Raw genomic sequence first — 14,629 nt, 5'->3', positions numbered from 1 at the left:
CGCTACTTTTGTTTAGTTCGAATTTAACGAATTCGAGAAGAGAGAATTTTATTTTTAAGAACATTTTATTTTCAACGGTCTCGTTTTATTTTATTTTTGTATATCTTACATATGAGATATCGATAACCGACTGAAACAGAATAACTTTGTATTCCTGAAAGAGAAGCGAAGTTATTCTGGAATAAAAAGGAGAAAAATTGTTTTTTACATTTCACTTCTTTTGAAATCACGATGTTTTGCCTTCGTTGCCTTTCTTTGCTTCTTTAGAGTTTTTATTTTTTTTCTTTTTAATGCTGCTTTGAAGTTAATACTGTTTGTCACCGCGTGTTTAAAAGATAGAGGATACGTACGAAGAGAAAGAGAGAGAGAGAGAGAGAGAGAGAGAGAGAAATGATATCTTTTCTTTGACTCTCTGTTTTAATTAAGAGCTTCTTTTCCATTTTGACCGACACATCATCTCGCTCGTTTGCATTTAATAAACAACTTCTCTCACCATTACAAAATGACGTAATTGTGATTATCCCACGCGGCATGGCGGCTTTTAATAATGCGCGAGTCATAGATTGCGCGGAGTCTGTAAATTATGTTCAAATTGGAGAGCCGCGCACATGTGGCGTATTTATTAACATACTCCGGAACTCGCTAAATGCGCGTATCACACAGGTGTTTAATTCGCAAGATGTCAATTATTGCTAACAGAGTTTTCTCTTGACGCGTGCACGGAAATAAGCAAAATTATATTTTTCTGCTGTCACTTCGAAGTGACATTCAGAAATAAAACTTCGTTATTTGTCTTCAATTATCTTTACGTAATTTTGTTACTGCAACATCTGTCTGCGCAATTGTCGTTACATAAATCTTATTATACCGATTGAATATGTTATACCGTTTTGCAAACATTATGCGAAATATGTTGTCGTTAAAACGCACGATGAAATCTCGATTGTATCAAATCTCTCTCTTCTCACATTGAGGAGCGAATTCAAAGCGTGTGTCCATTGATGGTAGTGCGAGAACTGAGAGGTTCAAGAGAAGCAACGAGTTTTGGGTGCTATTTTGAGGCGTAAATTTCAGCTATGTATTTCCATATCTTTGTTCGCGAGTGGCGATCTCTCTCTCTCTCTCTCTCTCTCTCTCTCTCTCTCTTTCTCTCTTCCATCTATTCTTCTCTAGTTACCTTTTGCAAGTAAAATAAGATTTGCCATGCATGCAAAGCCCGATGATCGCGTGCGAAAGAATGTTCCTGCAATTTTTCTTACGGGAAGAGAATATGCTGAGTCCGTCCCACACTCGATACTTCTCCAGAGACTCGTTCTTCTCAGCATCTCTCTCATCGTTACGTTCTTCCTTATCTTGTACGTCGAAAGATGTTACACACGCACACACTTTTAACCTTCTTTTTTTCAAGAATTAAATCCTTTTTTTTTTTATCCAAGCACTTTCAACACTATCTTTTTAATTAAGAAGAATCTTAACTGCCGCCGGAATATCGTTACCTTCGTATTTATTAGAAATTGCATCTCGCGCGAGTGAAAATAAACCGCAATTAACGCACGCAATTAACGCACGCAATTAACGCACGCAATTAATTTGCGCGCATTCTTTCGGCCGCGAAACCGAGACGAGTAGCAACGCGTGCGCTAACACGTGTCGTATCTATATGCATCACGCACGCACATTATTGATTCGATGTTGTTATATTACGGTTTGCTACAGTCAGAGGAAAGGGAGGAGGGAAGGTGTCAGGGTTACCGGTAAAATCTCATACGCCGTGCGTGCTTCCATTACCGGTGTGTTGACGGCGCTACTATTGAAAACTTCATTGTCGCGCGCCCGCTGATGTAAATGCAAAATCACTGAAAATTGACGTAAACAACGCGTAAAATTTTGTGCACGCGTGTAATGGCAAAAAAAAACGCCCAATTCCGATGGAATATAACAGTGACATCTAACATTGTGTAAGTCGGCACAATCCGTCGGCCCATCGATCGTTAGACACATGCAAATGTCAGTGATAAAAATAGACATCGGCATAATTTAGAAACATTATACAGTAATGAGCCCCGTTTATCTTGTCAAATCAACAATTAACAACAATAGCGCTGTAAATATGTAACATGCGTGTGTATAATAGATAACGTGTGAATAATGATCGTAAACGGGATGAACGCAGTAATGAAACTCTAATGAATATATAAAGTGTTTTTCCCGATATACTGCAATGTATATATATATATATATATATATATATATATATGTATATATTTTGCCGCGCGTTAAATGGGATGTATCAAAACTGTCAATATATAAGAGTTAAAGTGGAAAATGTAAAAGTGTGTCGCAAAAACAGACTGAGTTTTTTTTTTTACGAAGTAGCACACACGCACGAGACGAATAAAATAATACACTTTTTATGCCTCTTAAACCAACTGCAATATATTTGATTATATTTAATGTATTTTTTATATATACACCGCATGTACACTACATTACTGAACATTTCGAATCGATAATCTGTTTTTAAATAAAATTTTAATTTTAATCTCCCGAACGGCTTCGGATTTTTGTTTTTGTTTTCTCGAGAACAGCCGAGCATAAGAGCGCTATAGCGTGTATTATAGTTCTATATTTCACTTTTGCTACGCCTACACGCTCGCAATGCTTCTCGATAATTACATTCGGCAAAAAATCGTTCCAAACTTCCATCGCGGAAAATCCAATAGTCTTTTCATGACATCCAATTCTATGAATCAATCCCTAGTAACGTCCGCATACACACAGACACAAACACAGACACGGGGCGAAGAAATCCCAACGGAATAGACTGGTCAATCAAACTCTCGCAGCTTATAGAGACCTGTCGACTCGCTCATTGTGCTTTACCGGCGTGCATGCTGATTGTCACGTAACTACCTTGAAACTCGGACAATCACATAAAATTAATTTTACACTGTGTACACAGTTTCTCCCAACGGCAGTCTAATTGTCTTCTATCCGAAGTGAGCCTCCTCTTCCGAGTTCCGGCGGGGCTCATTGTGCGAAAGCTCTTTGTACAATTTCGCAAAGAGCCACACACAAGTGTGCAGCCATACACACAATGCGTGTTTCACAAACGTAATGCAAATTGCATTTAATAATTCTGCAAATGTAACAAAGACGAAGCGTTGTGCAACAGGATACAAAGTAGCAAAAAAAAAAAAAAAAAAAAAATATTGCGAAAAAGTTCTTCTACCGCGATACGGACCATTAAACCAAGTCTCTCGATGGAGAGTGAGAGATTTCTATAGAAGTTGCGACACGACACACACCGAAGCGACAACTATATAACCGCGTGATTCTTCGCGAACAAACTCGAGGAGCAAAAAGTGCCTCTAGGCGACCATGTGTTAACATAGACAGCGATAGAGAGAAGCTGGTCAGGATTCTGTGCTCGTTCACAAGAGTCGGAACGTGTTATCGCCTAGGTGACGAAATAGCGGCGAAGCCGCTGATGTTACTCGCCAACAACTATTTCACCAGGTCGGTACGACGACCGAAACGTCGTCGTCGGTGCTCGACGAATAACACAGACGGACATACCGTCGCTTAGATACTTGGCTAAAAAAAAGTAATTGTCGGTTATTTCAGATCCGTTAAGTTAAGACGCTAATAAAGAGGCGTTCGATAAAATATACACGGCGATAAATTTCTTTGTTTAATCCCCGCGTTTTAAATCGCGCGATCATTCTGCGATTAACGTAGAGAGAAATACGATCGGCCTTTATCTCTCTCTATCTCTCTTGCTGTTCCGACAGATAATACGGAACAACAGTTTGCTCCAGATTTGTTGGCGAGTATCTGCAAATGTTCTGCGGAATACGGATTGTTTCTGGACAGTGACGTTACTAAGCTCGGTTTACTTGACGAATAAACGTCTCGCGTGCGTGCGCGCGTAAGAAAATTGATTTCGGAATCTCTCTTCGATGCAGTTGTACTGCAGTTATACTAAAACAACCTGAGAGCTGTTGCGTTGGAATAAAAAAAAAAACAAAAAGATTTGTGTAAATAGTTTCCTGAAATAATAAAATACGACGTGGAGTACAGGACAGAATTTATTTGGCATCACGTGCATTCTATTGTAATTATTTACAGCGAGGTTAATATGCACGAAAATTGCGCGTCAAGGCGTACGTTTATTTTTCTTTCCCCATGCCGCGAGCAAGCAACAGTCACTCATCTATTTATAACGCCACTGCACTAACCACCATCCGTCGGGTCTATTATCGCGTGTAAATATAGAGCGTATAAAAAAATGCCGATAGAATGCGTGGAACGCTTTTAGTGATTAATAGAGAACGAGAGAACAAAAAGGGTATTGGAACTGAAGAAATTATTGATTATGTCACATCGCGGCGTGCCAACTTCGACGCGACATTCGAATTGCGCGCGATCGTTGTCGCTGAAATTTACGAGCGAATTAACATAATTTTGCAAACGCTTCGCGTTCGCGCTCGTGATCGCATTTTGCAACTCGAGTATCTCTATATCCCTCGGATAGATTTTCTCCGTTCCTTTGAGTTCGTTTTACTCTCGCTCAGATTCTAACGCGATTACGACGACGACGACGACGTATAGAAAATCGCTGCGAGCTCTGCATTATTCATGATCGTAGCATCTTTAACCTTTGGTCGTTTTACCTCTGTATGAAAAAGAAACATTTTAAACAAATCTAATCAAATGAATAGAAGACACGCGTTATGAGCGATCGTATAAATAAAGCCAATAAGAAAAGATGCGGGCGCTTATGTTATTCGAAAGTGAATTACACACACACATACACACACACACACAATCGTAATCGAATCAATGCGTAATCGAATCGCACGTGCTTGATTTGAAGCGCTTATTTTTTTTTTCGCTTTTTGTTCGCAACCTCACACGCAACCTCCCCCGAACGAATGAAATAAAAAAAGAGGTGACGGTGTGTTACTTTCAGCGAGCGAAGACGAAACGGTGTTGAAATTAAAAACGGATTGGCGTTTAGATTTTCGTTTTATTACGGGGTCGGTGTATGCATAATCCAGTTGATTATGCAGATTTATGCGATACGTTGTTATGCAACGAACAAAGCGCTTGTCATCCGGCAAAGTGGATAAGGAAAAGTCGTCGAACCTTGCTGTGCGTGTGGTCGACGACGCGCTCTCGCAAGCTCTCTCTCCCTCTCTCAAAATAGCAGAACTACTTCAAGATAAATGACCGCGATGTGATCACTTTCGTAAGAGATTGCAGGATCTATAAATCACACGGCGCCTCTCGTAAAACATATCTTTAGACTAATGAGTCGTCGTTGAAGAAATTGCTTATTTGCATATTACTTGAGCGCAAACACGAGCGAAGCGGCGCTCGTCCGATTATCAGACAGACGATGATAATAATTTCGCGTAATCTGGTCAATTCGCCAAAAGAGCTTGTTCCGCGATTGATGGATTTCCGTCAGAAACGCGAGAAAATTCGTCGCTCGGATTTCGTCCCGAAATCAAGGTTTTTTTAATTTTTTGAAATTTAATCTCTTTTAAAATTGGGGGACAAAAAAAAATATCAGAAGCCTTCAATTAGCGGATTAAAAAACACACGTCTGTCCGTCTTGTTGTCTGACAAAACCGTCACGCAACCGCAGAGAAAAATAATCTTCTTTTTTTTTTTACGGTGCACAGCTTTGCTACGTCAAGCATGACAAAATGCTCGAATGCTCTCATGAAACTTAAACTGAAAGAAAGACCAACTAGATATATCCTTTGGCCGATGGGAATATTTTTCACAGCACGTGCTACGTCGTTGAGGAGGTCAGTGGCGCGTTCCGCAGGCGGATCTTTGTGTGCATTAGTTGAGAAAGTAAAAATAGTGCGGAATAAATAATCACAAGAACGACGAATAAATATCCGCATATTGTCACTTACGTAATTGTATGTATGTTGTGTGTGTGTGTGTTTACACTTTATTAAAACACTTTATTAAAATCGATGTAAATTTAGAGATTTGTAAGACGTGTAAAAAATTAAGTTCGATAATTAAATTTTCTCGCAGCTGACAATTTCCGTTTCTCCTTCTCTTTCTCTTCCTTAAATAACGTGTTGATACGAGGTTTCTTAATTTTTTACCGAGAATGTAGAGAGAGAGAGAGAGAAATATGCCCTCAACTTAAAAGCTCTGGTTTTTCTCGATTTCACGCCACTGCAAACACGCGAGACCGTTGCAGAGCGTGCTCGCGAGAGGTCGTATATATAAAGACGGCCTACTGTAAACCGCAAGCTCCATTTGTTGCTCGCAAGCTCGCGGCTATCGAGCCCGATCGTCGGAATTTAGTTGGCACGGTACCGCGGTGTGTTGTTTCGCGGTGTAATTACGACCACGTAATCACACCGCAGAGAAAATCCGTCCTTCCTACGTGCCGATTGCTCGTACACGATAGACACGATTTTTTTTCTTCGCTACGTAAAGCTTTTTTTGGGGATGCGAGTTTGCGCACTTGCGCTCCGCATTCCAGCAACCAAGTCGCAACCTGACAGTGATGTCGCGCATTGTCTCGGCTAACTGCGCGCAATAAAAAGTGCACAACAATTAAATAACTAATTCGCACGGTCTTTTCTGATGCAAACATTTACGCTGTTCGCGCGAACGCGCGCCAGGAACGCTTGAAAACGATTTGAAAATTTTGCGCAGCGAAATTGTAGACGCAGCGGTGTTTCAACAATTCTTTTTTGTTTTTTTGAAAAAATTACATGCGGAAAATAAAGTCATACGTAAATTTGTTTGTAACGTAATATCCTTGTTTTGTTACAGATGTGATTTGTAGAATGTGCTTGTGGAACAACTTGAACGGGGAAACAACATCAGCGAAATTTAAATAAAATGCGTAGTTGAATGATGCGCTGTAAAACGGTGATCTTGCGCTATCACAATCATGACATAGTCTACGACGGAAGATGCAGCACGGGGAAGGAGGATAGAAGACGCGGAAAGCTTGAAAAATTATATGTACAGGTAACAGAAAATTATTGCTGCGCAAACGGTGTATATTTTTTGTGCGCCACAAGAGTATTTTTCTTTAGAATTTCTTTGTGGACGTTTTATCGCAAAAATGCAATAAACAAAACATCGTCATTTTTCGTTTCTCCCACTTTCGAATTTTGATTAAAGTTTGATATAAGATCTAATTGTTGAATGTATATACACAATTTCTCAATTTGAATGCAAACTCTCTTATATGATTTGGATTTTGCTCAATCGTATGTTTAGGCAACAGACGCCTTACTTTTGCATCCCAAAGACGCCTGGCTACAATAAGAAGCAGAAGTGGAGACGGACACGTGTGCGGAAGAATACGCGGTCCATATCCGGTCCGCCATTTTGGCGGCATGGTCCTTTGGGCCACTATACTATTTCTCCAAGGAGTTGGATTCCTAGGTAAGTTGAAAACGTGTGGAAATGATAATAAATTTTTTAGCGCCACCGAGTGATCAGTAGGTACACATCCTGGTTATTTCACTGATTCCAGGCTCGGTGACGGGCAGTCCCGGCGTTCCAGAAAACATAACAGTAATGTTCCTGAATCCGACGTCTGTGCGTGTGTCTTGGAGCACCAGCCAGATCGAGCCGATCGAAAAATACGACGTTACGTACAGACCGACCGATGCCAGGTGCGTTCAAATGATTTTGTTATTGCAAAACTCTATGTGTAGAGAGAGAACTTTTATATTCCGGAAAAATAGCGGAATCAATTTCATAGGAGAGAGTAAATTGGATATTTTTTACGCATATGAGATGCAAACCAAGCACATGAATTTTCGAATATCGAATTTCCATATAGTAATTTACGTTTGAAAAATATGTTTGCACATACATATTGGCCCTTGTATCGGCTCTGAGAATTGGAAAAACAAAACTGTAAAAGTCGGAATTACTCCAAACCGATTTCGAAAAGTTCCGTAACAAGTACCTAAAATGTTAGGTTTTGTAAAAGTAAAAAGTTTTCAAACTATGAAGTGCATTTAATTAAAAATGCAGAATATATTTTGCGTATATATAACATTTTCAGCTTTTGCGCAAAGGGGCTATCGTTCTATAGACATTACACGCTCTTAGAAACTATCGTGTAACATTGCTATTGGATTTTTAATTTCAACAAATTGACAATTTTCAAGTACTTTTTTGCGTGTGTTGCGTTTACTTGTAGTGAATATTGAGCAACCGGAAACATGTCAAGGTTTGCTTGGAAATAGAAGATACTTGGAATATCAACTACAATACGATAACATTTTCTCTTGTAACTTGCCTGAAAAAAAAACAAGAAGAATCTATTGCAATTGCGATTTGTGTATGTTTGTTTTCATCCTGTTGACATGTTCGTACGAATCGCACAGTAATAGAAAAGGTTTAAATATAGAAATTTGCAGATTTACATAGCGAATATGGCGAGATAATGGATCTATAAATCGACGAAAAATAATATTTATACACCGATTCTCAAAATGACCTCGGTATTCATTGAGACCTTTTATTTTTTCACGCGGTGTAGAGGATTTTCAACAACAAACATATTGCTTTTTCCTACGAATGAAAATGTTAATAATTTTCGGTGCGAGGATTTAATTGGATAAAAAAATTGGATGTCAATTTTACGTGTATAATTTACACGTATACGTTTTATATGTAAAAAAATGAAAAAAAAAAACGATGACTAAGCGAATTTCCGAGATTTACGAACAATATGATAATAAAACAATCGCGCTTGATAAAATTATGAAACAAACGTAAAATTGAAAAATTATTACTGAAAAAAAATGTCAAATTCGCAACAAGCTTGTTATCGAAACGACAAATTCGATCATTTACCAAATTTATCTTGTTGTATTTTTGTTGAAAAATATCTCGAATATTACTTTACAACATGTAATAAACTGTTATTCGGTGAAATGTTATTTTTTAATAATTGTTCAATGTTACTTGTTTATCAACGTTAAAAGCCTTGTCGCAACATTTTTATTAGACAAAAAAAGTAAAAACTTCATTGCGTACGAATTTAATGAAATATCCGATAAACTCTCTCAGAGATAATCTGTGGTATTTGTAATATTAAATGTAATATGATATTTGCATACATTATATTAAAAATATGCAATTTCTCTCAACATTTGTGTGTAGCAATATTGACCTCCGTTATAATAGAATGATTCAGTGCTGTATATGCTTCCGTTATATAAAGTTTTCAATATACACTTAACGTTGTTAACATACGACAATGTATTTTATGACTTTATGTAACGACGAAAACACACGAGGACGGATATTAAATTGATTAAATTCAAAAATTGTTCTAGCTAAAAGAAAACTTATTCGAGTCGCTTTTTGTTTAATTAAACTGTGATTTTTATTTTTGCAACAATTTTTGTTAAAAAAAAAACAGAATAATAATCAGAAAAACAAAGCGTGTGATTGTACGGTAGTTGTAGAACGAAAGTCTGTCGCGCAGCTGTTTTATATTTTATAAATAATTTTACTGCACTTGACTATTTCGAAGTTTCTCTCGAAATCCACCAACGAACACTTTTAGAATTATTGCTTTTACAATAACTCTCTCAAACACTGGAGAGATATTTTTATCTTCGTGAGAAATCATCGACCGATCCATAAGGGCGTAAAAGTGAGAATCATAACGGCAAGGTGGTTAGTTACAGGGTGGTGGCGGTAGTCGCGGGAAATAGCGAAGCGGTCACCTTAAGCGGTCTACAGGCTGACACGCAATATCAGCTGGTTGTAACCGCTGTGAGAGCCGGAAAGAAATATCGAAGCCGACCGATCGTCTTCCGTACACTCGGTAAGCTTTGCCTTCCTAAGCTTTACCTGTCTCCGGCATCACGGTCACACGTGACAGGTGCGTTCTGACAAAGGAAAAGAAATGTCTATGATCCGTTTAAGTTGTCCAAAGCAATCTGACCGACAATCCGTAGCAATTCGGATTTTACCCTCTCTATTATTTACTTATCAAAGCCACAAACCGTCGCGCGTATTTCGGAATATGTTTTTGTTTCTACCTTCTAAGTCTTAAACCTATCCTCTTGATCTCTCTTAAAGTTTCTCTGATGCGCAAAGAACATTATGCCAATAAATTTCGGGTTTTAGAACCACCACGCACGTCTCCGCAGCAGGATGCGGCGGTAACTGGTGGTCCTCTTCCACCGCCTCCACCGTCCTCGCAACAACCTCAACCGTATATACAAGTAAGATATTTGTTGCATTTGCTCTTCTTAACTTTCAACGATTTTATTTTCGTGCGCTATCACACAACAGTGCGAAGATATATTTAATTTCGCAGAATTTATTTTTGTCTATCAGTTCGTACATTTTTACTTGACAAAAAAAAGTAATTATCAGTAGATAATTAACATCTGTCATAAGCTCTTGCTAACATTTCTTATCGAATTTCTTACTGCGGATAAATTGTGATAAAAAAAAATGGAAGATAAAAAAAAGAACAAGAGAATAAATTAATGTGCTAGTTAATCGAAGAATCGCAACTTGCTCTTGTTTTTGTCAGATCCGCGGCGTTGAGGTGGGCATAGTCGTGTTAGTGCTGATAGTCTGGGCGGGTGCGATAGCGCTGTTCTTCAATCGCTGGGGCAAGATCCGCATGCTGCTGCCTTATCAGCCCGATTATAAGGAGCAGCTGAAGGTTCCTGGTACCGGGGTCTGCTCGGCTGCGAACTCCGCGTATACACAGCACCCGACGCAGCACGCGTGTTCTCAGGTAATGCATAGGTATACCGCACCCCAACACAACGAAACCCAAACGATCTCGCGACCACGTACATTTATGTAAATTAAACCACCTTTACATAGGGAAGTAGCATTTCTTCGAATTGGAGCAAAATTAAAAACTACACCTGAAATAATCTTTTTTTTTTCTCGAGTTTTACATCTAGATATTAAATTTCGAGACGCCCAACCAAACGTTCGAGAAACAATTTTTGAATTAATTTTGATCACAATTTTGTGAATGTAATTAAATTCTGGTAACATTTACGTATCCACGTGTTCGATCTCATGGCTTTATCATTATTCTCTCTTTTACAGTTTAAACAAATATTTTACAAATTTTCCTCTTTGCAGTAAATTTTATTTAAATGTCAGAATTCTGTATTTGCGACTTGTTCAAAAGAAACATAATCACGAGCGTACTAAAAAGACACAAGCGAAAAACTTTATTAACGAACATAGAGCAAACTCTATTAAAAAACTTTATTACCGAATATATACATATATAACGATCTCTCACTCAAATGTCAAGAAACATTTTGCTGAAAGTCATTTGGTTTTATTTCGCGCAAGCAGACGGCTTGCAGCCGCGGGGGCTAGATAAAAATATAAGTTTCTCTGATTTTCTAAAGAGTACATCGCAAACCGCGCGCGGTCATATACAACACGGAATATTCCGTATTCATTTTCTTCGAGATTTCAGATTGTGCATGATATTTTGCCATACTGCTCTCTCTCCCACAGTGTACATACATATATATACATATATTTATAGAGCGGGCGCGATGTAATCTCTATTATGTATGCGAACTTTATTATGTATGGCTTTCGAGTGTTGCGTGATGTAAACGATCGTGCAATACGCCGGTTTCGCGTCACCGCAAAATTCAAATAACATCGATCGATGGTCAAAGACCAACGCGAACGTTAAAACGCAACCGACGGCATATCTCGAATACCGGTTTGTACTCGCGGAAACACATCTACGTACTCGCGCGCGCACCGGCATTTGATTCTCTCTCTCCGCATACGCATTCCAATTCGGCATACAATACGCGAAGCCCGAAGAAATGACGCGTTTGAACTTTGAACTTCGTCAATTTGTGAATTTTTTTCTCGCTCTTGAAAAAAAAATTGGAAAGACGCTCGATTCGTTGATTGTAAATTCGAAATGTAAATCTCTCGCTCGTGTATGTTTACGCAAAACGCACATGTTTACATCGAAAATTTTGCATATTACGTTTATTAGCAACATATTATGAGTATTATTGAGCTTGCGTTGATATTTTTTTTTTGCCATTAAGTATCTCTCGCTGATATATATCTCACACGATGTAGAATATTGATTATTTCTATTATTACGAAAATTTGAGAACTGCTTTCGCAGCACACATATGCCAAGCTTCGGCGCAGTATTATTATGGATATTACTATATATTTATCGAGTGTGTTTGAAAACGCCTTTTGCGCGCCACGCAATTAAGTACATAATATATTTACTTAGATAGCGTCTGATAAAAATATCGCAACATATTAGTGACACTATTTTTCAGTAATAAATAAGCATATACAGCTGCTGCATATCGAACAATAACGAGACAATAAGTATATCTCATTATTCGGAAAATAAAACACATAGGTATTATCCGAATGAAAACGGTAATTTGATATTAATATACATTATTATTCACAAACTCTCCACATATAATCATAATATTTTGTAAATATATTACATGTAATTAAAAGTAGGTTCTTCTCTCTATTTCAGTTTATACTAATTAATTAAGTTTTAACGTTCAATTAAAGTAACTTGTTTCTTCTAGTAGAACAAATTTATTTAATTATTTGAAAATGAGAAAGAGAGAGAGAGGAAAATTAACAATTATTCCGAATAATTCTGTTTAAGAAGTCTATTCATAATTTGAGAGAAGCGAGGAGTTAAAAGAAAATCTATTAAAAGATGCTTCACTGGTCTAAGAAAAAAGAACTTGCGACTGTGATATATAGTTGATCTATAGTTTTAAACGAATATTACAATGTCCAAATTTTTGTATTGTGATGTCATTCGTAGCGTTTCGAGTCGACTGAATAGACTTCTTAATTAATTTACTACTCGATTCAGTAAGTTCCGTTGCATATTTTAAAGATAAAAATTTATTTAAAGAAAAATTTACATCGTCAGTTTAATGAGCAAACAGAACAGTTGTGTGCTGATTCGTTAAATGCGGCAGCGTTTTTCAAATCGTTTACAAAAAAAAAACCAAAGAATTATCGGTAACGAACATGCCGTATTGCACAGAAAGTAAAAATCAGCAATTAAATTGACGATTTAATAAATTTTTCTTCTCAATTTTATTCCAAGAACCAAGTAGCAAAAAATTAAATTCAAAGAAAAGAACAAATCCTTGTAGACACTTGTACTTCTCGAACAGCTCTTAATCGCATTTACCCCTCTCCCCGTAGCTTTAGTTAGTAAGACCAATTGATTAATCTCAAGTAACACTATTTAATTCTATTGATCTCTTCTGTTTCCTCTCTTCTGTCTCCACATCGTTTCTCCCGGATTGACTGCACGAAAATTCGCGATATCGTCTGGCGCTACACGCGTTACCGGTATCATCCCCCTACACTGTTCTGCGCTGCGTATGTCTGCCCTCCCCCCGACCATCCTCTCACGTGTGTGATATTCGGCGGATTACGTACGGCCACGAAAAACAAAAAAATTGCTCACAAACGAACAAAAACCACGAAAAAAAAATAAACCAAAACAATTGCACAAAAAAAAAAACATGAAACGGAAACTACGGAAGGTAATGACCACATTGTCGGATATGGTGATGCAGTGCGGGGGCGGGGGCTGCTGCGTCCTGGAACAGTGCTTTCAATATCCCAGAAGAGCCCGAGAGCCCCGGGACTGCGGCTGCCAATTCGCTCTACTCCACAGGGCGGACAACGCGTGACCATCGGTACATGTCTTTTAAAATTTCAATTTTATCTTCTTTTGTGATCTCCTACTACTACTACTACTACTTTATTATGCCGGAGAGAAACCTCGAAAACTGTATCGAGGCACTCACTTCTGTCTTTCTATAATACTCTGTCTCTCACTCTCTTCACACACGTTTTTCTTGTGTCTGTGTGATTTATCCTCTTTCTAGCTGTCTGTCTCACTTTGTAATCTTTCTGTTCGTCACATCACGAAAAAAATTGACAGTTTTTTTTTTTTTTTTGGTTTAACTATTACATATAGAATTTTTTTCGTTTTACTCCTGTATCTATTTTTGTTTTGTTTTTTTACAATATATTTGTCTAGTCGAGACAAGATTTTTTTGCCTTGATTAGTAGATGTTGTCGATTTTAATTAGTAAACTCACTTTTAGAGAAACTTGCGAACAAAGGAAATCACATATATAAAGACACGCGCGTAAAACTTTTTTTACGACGGAATTGAAATTTGTATAAATTATATATATGATTTTCTTAATAACGATTCTGTGATTTTTTTAATTAGCTTATTCAGTTGTCTTTCCGTAAACGGAAATACTCTGCGAAATTATGTTTTGGTTTTTTTATAAACACACGTGAAAAAAAGAAAAATTCCAGCCAAAGTGAATAAGCGTAATGTTTTGAGTTCTTTCGTAACCTTCGCGCCGTTCTGTTCGAGAAACGATCGATACCGACACAATATTGAACCTCGTAAAAACGCTGCACATCTTATTGCACGGCGCGAGACGCTTGGGTGATTAATACACAGTTTGTCCGGAAAGTTCCCGGACTGATTTTTTCTAGCGCGGGTAAGCGGCGCTATCGAGCGGTCAACGCTGGAACTACTTAGTAT

The 14,629-nt window shown here is 37.9% G+C and overlaps 1 protein-coding gene across 10 annotated transcripts in view; it reads left to right on the top strand.

Moving 5' to 3' along the window:
- Window positions 1-14,629, top strand: part of LOC109852136 — a 46,806-nt gene that overhangs the window by 20,303 nt on the left and 11,874 nt on the right. For 4 of the 10 annotated variants that reach the window (XM_020423009.1, XM_020423005.1, XM_020423006.1 and 1 more), the window contains exons 2-7: window positions 6,820-7,020; window positions 7,276-7,443; window positions 7,535-7,676; window positions 9,708-9,910; window positions 10,159-10,256; window positions 10,574-10,783. In XM_020423009.1, the coding sequence (XP_020278598.1) occupies window positions 7,395-7,443; window positions 7,535-7,676; window positions 9,708-9,910; window positions 10,159-10,256; window positions 10,574-10,783 (702 nt within the window). In that variant the 5' untranslated portion in view covers window positions 6,820-7,020; window positions 7,276-7,394. The other 6 variants (XM_020423004.1, XM_020423003.1, XM_020423007.1 and 3 more) reach the window with 6 other exon arrangements.

The sequence above is a fragment of the Pseudomyrmex gracilis genome, unplaced genomic scaffold, assembly GCF_002006095.1.
Source record: "Pseudomyrmex gracilis isolate BER0280 unplaced genomic scaffold, ASM200609v1 scaffold_24, whole genome shotgun sequence".
Lineage (NCBI taxonomy): Eukaryota > Metazoa > Arthropoda > Insecta > Hymenoptera > Formicidae > Pseudomyrmex > Pseudomyrmex gracilis.
The sequence above is the reverse complement of the archived record's forward strand: the minus strand, read 5'-3'. Positions and strand labels throughout refer to the sequence as shown.